The 4,885-nt window shown below is 32.0% G+C and overlaps 1 protein-coding gene across 1 annotated transcript; it reads left to right on the forward strand.

Annotated features, from left to right (window-relative positions):
* Nucleotides 1–438: 438 nt before the first annotated feature.
* LOC114269106 (uncharacterized) lies at nucleotides 439–1,703 on the forward strand. The gene is made up of 3 exons (XM_082890382.1): nucleotides 439–731; nucleotides 970–1,282; nucleotides 1,545–1,703. The coding sequence occupies exons 1-3, from the start codon at nucleotides 694–696 to the stop codon at nucleotides 1,701–1,703; spliced, it is 510 nt and encodes a 169-aa protein (XP_082746508.1). The 5' UTR covers nucleotides 439–693.
* The last annotated feature ends 3,182 nt before the right edge of the window (nucleotides 1,704–4,885 follow it).

Below are 4,885 nucleotides of genomic sequence, written 5' to 3' on the forward strand. Positions count from 1 at the left end.
CAGAGTTTTTGAAGATTCTTTAAACAGTTTATGTAAATCTATATAATAAGGGAGGAAGGATTTTGAAAATGTGTAAAAATGTATGAGAGATACATTTGTATCAATGGTTGAGATTTTTCCTGATCAGCATCTAACGGTTGTCTCTCAAACACTCCTCTCATTTCTACCCAAGTGTATCAAACACTCCTCTTCTTCTGTGTCTCACAGGTCTGCCTCCCACCTAACCCTTCTCCCTCTCTTCTTCTTGATTTCAAATGGGAGTCGAGTGTTCTGTAAATCCTTCTTGGTACCTTCACTCGCTTCGACTGAACTCATTCGATTCAAGTTTTTCAGAGCTCGAACTTCCTCATCCAACCCATCTAGGGTTTTTCGAATGGCCACCGAGCCTCCTTCTTCATCCTCATCATCACCACCACACTCCGATTCATCCTCGGTCCCCGCTTCTCCTGCCATCGATTTTCTCTCTCTCTGTCACCGTCTCAAGGTATTCCTCATCCAACCCTTCTATGTATATATTCTATGTATATATGTATCGATTCTCTCTCGAATATCATTGCCTAAATTTGTGATTTTATTTTTTGGGTTTGGGGGTTTTTTGGGGCTTGATCAGACGACGAAGAGAAGGGATGTTGAGAATCCAGAGTCCATAGCCGATCGTATGTATCGAATGGGGTTGATGGCTCTCAAATAGGAATGCTGATTGATCTACATCAAGTTGGAATGATGCTAAGGTATAGTTACACAGTTTTCTCTACATCTACCCCCCCCCCCCCCGCGCATCCTTGGTGTTTGGTTCTGGTGATTTGTCTACTGATTTTTTTATTTTTTATTTGTTGTTTTTTTGTTAGCTGTTGGCCACATTGGGATTGTTTGGGTTATAAAATTGGCTTATTCTCACTGAAAAATTAATGATTTGTGTTTCCTCACTTTGTCATTACATATTGATTTGCATGTGGGTGTGATTTGCAGGAATTCGGAGAATCGGAAGTCGGCATCAGGTTCTCCAGAGAAGGAAGACAGGTACTACACCACGAGAGGGTCAGTGGCTGGGTTGGGGTTGGGGTTGGATGAGAATGGAAAGGCCGGTGGTTCGATTATGATGGATGGAGGAGAGAGAGTTGGTGGTAGTGGCGGGGATGAAAACAGAGGAGAGATTGTTTGGCCGAAGCTGTATATAAGTTTGTCGAGTAAAGAGAAAGAGGAGGATTTTATGGCCATCAAAGGCTGTAAACCTCCTCAGAGGCCTAAGAAAAGGGCCAAAATCATCCAAAGAACATTACTTGTAAGTCTCTCTCTCTCTCTCTCTCTCTCTCTCTCTCTGTGTGTGTTTCCCTGACTTTGTCTCTGTCTGCGTGTGATTTTATGTCTCTGAAATTATTACCTGGGAATGCAAAGGAATTCAATTTCAGTTATATGATCTGGGTTTTCTTTTTCTTTTTGGCTAAGATAAAATAAGATAAGAAGAAAAGAAAAATCAGCAGTGATTTGGGTGGGTTATGATTCTTTCTAATGACTTGTGAATTTGTGGTTGGATGTGGAAATAGTTGGTGAGTCCAGGGGCATGGTTGTCAGAGATGTGCCAAGAGAAGTATGAAGTAAGAGAGAAGAAGAGTTCTAAGAAGGTTACCCCCCACCCTACTATTTTTTCTTCTTCACTTTTTTTTTGGGTTGGTTGGATGGGGGAATTTGTCATCCCAACTTAAACATTATTAAAATCAAACAACATGATTAACATACCTCATTACTTTTAACGAAAAATTTGACAATAACAATTTAGTTCAATATCATAAAAAAAAAATTAAGGGTGACACTTTTGCATACTTCGAGTGAGCAACAATTTGTGCATACTTCGTTCAATTTGTTTGAAAAGATATGACAATCTCTTTCATCTTTATCCTAAATGGCATCCAAAGTGGTAAACTCACATGAATTTTATAAAGTTTTTATGTTCCACATTTATCTTAGTAGTGAAAATGGATTTTTTTTTTAAATATATATTTTTGGAAGGGTGACACTTTTGCGAAGTAAATTTTAAATTTTCTACTTTTTTCTACGGTATGTACTATGAAAATATGTCATATTCCTAAATACTCTCCTATTTAGACTTTATGTTCCTAAATAATTTTTTGAAATATGTCATGTTCCTAAGTACTTTTGCTTTTTGGATCTTCTTCCTTATTCATGCTAAATACTCTACCACTGTTGGTTGGATATGAATCTATAGGAATTGGATGAGATGAAGAAGCTTTTGAAAGAGTCAGGGGTTGTTCATTGATAGGAGGAAACAAACCAACGGCACCCTTGAACGCTCCAATTAAGGTAATCTCTTCAAACTTCTATGTTGTATGATTTATTTTTTATTTTTTATTTTTTATAGAGAAAAGATTTAACCATTTAAGTTGTTTATATGGGAGTGCCTTTAGGCACGAGTGATATGCTAGCAATTCATATTAGACATTTTTTTTTCTTTGGATAACATTCCTTTAATCCGTCTGATTTGATTTGATTTTTTTATTATTTATTTCATATATAGTTACTAAAATGACTATTGGACCATTTTAAAGTCCTTTTACTATAGTTATTTTTTAATGCAACAATTTCAATTTTAAAATGGTTGTAGTTGATATAATTAATGACTTCCAAATTAATCATCTGTGTAATTACTCTTATTTAAAGTACTTTTTCATTTACATGATTAGTTTAGGGCTCTTTTGGGGAAAGGGAAAAACGCCAGGTTGGCGTTTGGAGCAAAACGCACAGCAGCGTTTTTTTGCTCATTTCGCAAGTAGAAAAAGTAGGTTAGGAAATTATATAATTACTCTCAATATTTACATCTTATAGATTTGGGTCAAACGTAATTTTTTTAAATTTGGTGAGGTTATTTTAGTCATTTTGGTGTGATGTGACACCATAAATAAATATTAATTAAAAAAAAATCAATTTTTTATTAACTTCGCAAACACTCCCAAAAAGCTTGGTTAAAAGCAAAAAAGCTTCTTTTTACCATCTTCCCAAAATACCACTTAGTCACATTAGGGCATTATATGAATGCAATGATTTTGTAAATTCAACCAATGGACTCTTAACAGAATTATAGAATTAATGAGTTAATTTGTTTTAAAGCTATAAAGCTAAGTTCGAGTTTTTATTTACTAAGATTCAAATTCATGGTCAAATGCATGGCTTCTTTGTATTAATGATTAGGATTTGAATTTTTCAATTAATTGATTTTGAAATTAATATCTTAATTGGTTTGAATTTGTAGTGTCATACTTTTCAAACTTTCATTAGCAAAAGTCATCTTCTTTTTTTAGAATTTCTTATTGGTTGTTGAGAATTTCATCATGCTATTTGAGTCATTTAGAATGTTTCAAATTTTAAGCAATTTGTTAAGTTTTATATATTCCAAACTTCTATCTTTAAAGCTTCGTCTTAAGTATTCCGATTGAGTTGATTTTTGGATTCTATGATTTTTGTCTTAAGCTTCACTTAATTTAATTTAATATTCACTCAGTTTGTTATCCTGCCTATTGAGTTGATTTTTGGATTCTATGATTTTTGTCAAAGATCATTGCAAAAAATTGTGAAATATGCAATTATAACTCTTAAACATGGGTTTGTTGAGTTTTTTTGGTATTGTTCAAATTGAAACCGTAAAATAATCTGATTCAATAATATTATATTAAGCTATTCATGCATTTGTTATTGTTCTTCAAATTATTTTTATTACTGCAATGAGTTCATTTTGTTGTCAAATTAGAGTTGCTTTTAAATAATCATTTTGTTGATTTCTCATATGTATTTTAATGTGATTTCTCATAGCTATTGGTTTTTTAAAGTGAATTTAAGCGAGTGATTTTGTTGTAGGTGGCTGATCCGTATTGGAAACCTTGGGTTGTTCGGATGGTTAATTATTATTATTTTTAGTTAGAATGATTACTCTTTTGTACCAAAATATTTGTTCACATTTTCTTGAAGGTATTGAAATTTGATAAACTGAAAAGGTTATCAGTTATGATACTAATTCAGTAACATCTTTTTATTGAAGGTTTGCTATACATGTGTCATTTTAGCGTGGATTGAATTCTAAAATTTGTTGTTTGGACTTGAATTTTAGCAAATATTTTTAGATTCTATTATTTGCTTATGCTACACTGTAATATAAAATTTATTATTTGGACTGTAATTTTGAAGTTTGTTATTTGAAATTTATGAATGTTTTTGCCAGTTTACTATGTAGAAACAATTTCAACTTCTTATTTGTGAAGTATTAAATTAGAGTGATATATCATTTTAAATTGATTTATTACAATTGAATTCCGTAACCCGTGTGGTACCAAAAAAACTATTGACCGTGCCTTCAGGCACGGGTTATCCCTAGTAAATATATAAAATAAAAAATAGTATTGAAATACATAGATTAAAAAGAAATTAACCAAAATAAAGAGTATATATTTTTTATATTTTATTTAATCAAAAAAATAAGAAGCATAATAAGAACTGCTCTTATAGATATACATTATTTTTATGTAATAAAAAAATTATTTGCATACTATTTTAGTGAAAAGTTTACTAGTACCACACAAACCAATGTTGAGAAACTTTGTCAATGGTTGAGTCATAAGTCAACCGTAATTAAACGGAAAATTTGGCCATAAACTATTCCTGCCTTTCTTTTTTTTTTTTAAAAGGACAAAAAAAAAAATTATACTTTTAAAACCTCTCATAATTATAAAGTCTTATATAAAGGATAAAAATTTTCAGATTTATATTTTGTGTGACAAATTTATCCCTTCATACACACACTCTCTATCTTTCTCCTCTTTCTCTCCATCAGTTTATTATTTCTCTCTCAGCTCTTTCTTTCTCTATCTCTTTCCAAGAG

The sequence above is a fragment of the Camellia sinensis genome, chromosome 10 (assembly GCF_055761805.1).
Source record: "Camellia sinensis isolate YWXY chromosome 10, ASM5576180v1, whole genome shotgun sequence".
NCBI lineage: Eukaryota > Viridiplantae > Streptophyta > Magnoliopsida > Ericales > Theaceae > Camellia > Camellia sinensis.

Coding starts and splice junctions, on each gene's coding strand:
- LOC114269106 (XM_082890382.1), top strand. CDS start 694: ATGCTGATTGATCTACATCAAGTTGGAATGATGCTAAG. Junction 732..969: donor CAAGTTGGAATGATGCTAAG/GTATAGTTACAC, acceptor TGTGATTTGCAG/GAATTCGGAGAATCGGAAGT. Junction 1,283..1,544: donor TCATCCAAAGAACATTACTT/GTAAGTCTCTCT, acceptor ATGTGGAAATAG/TTGGTGAGTCCAGGGGCATG.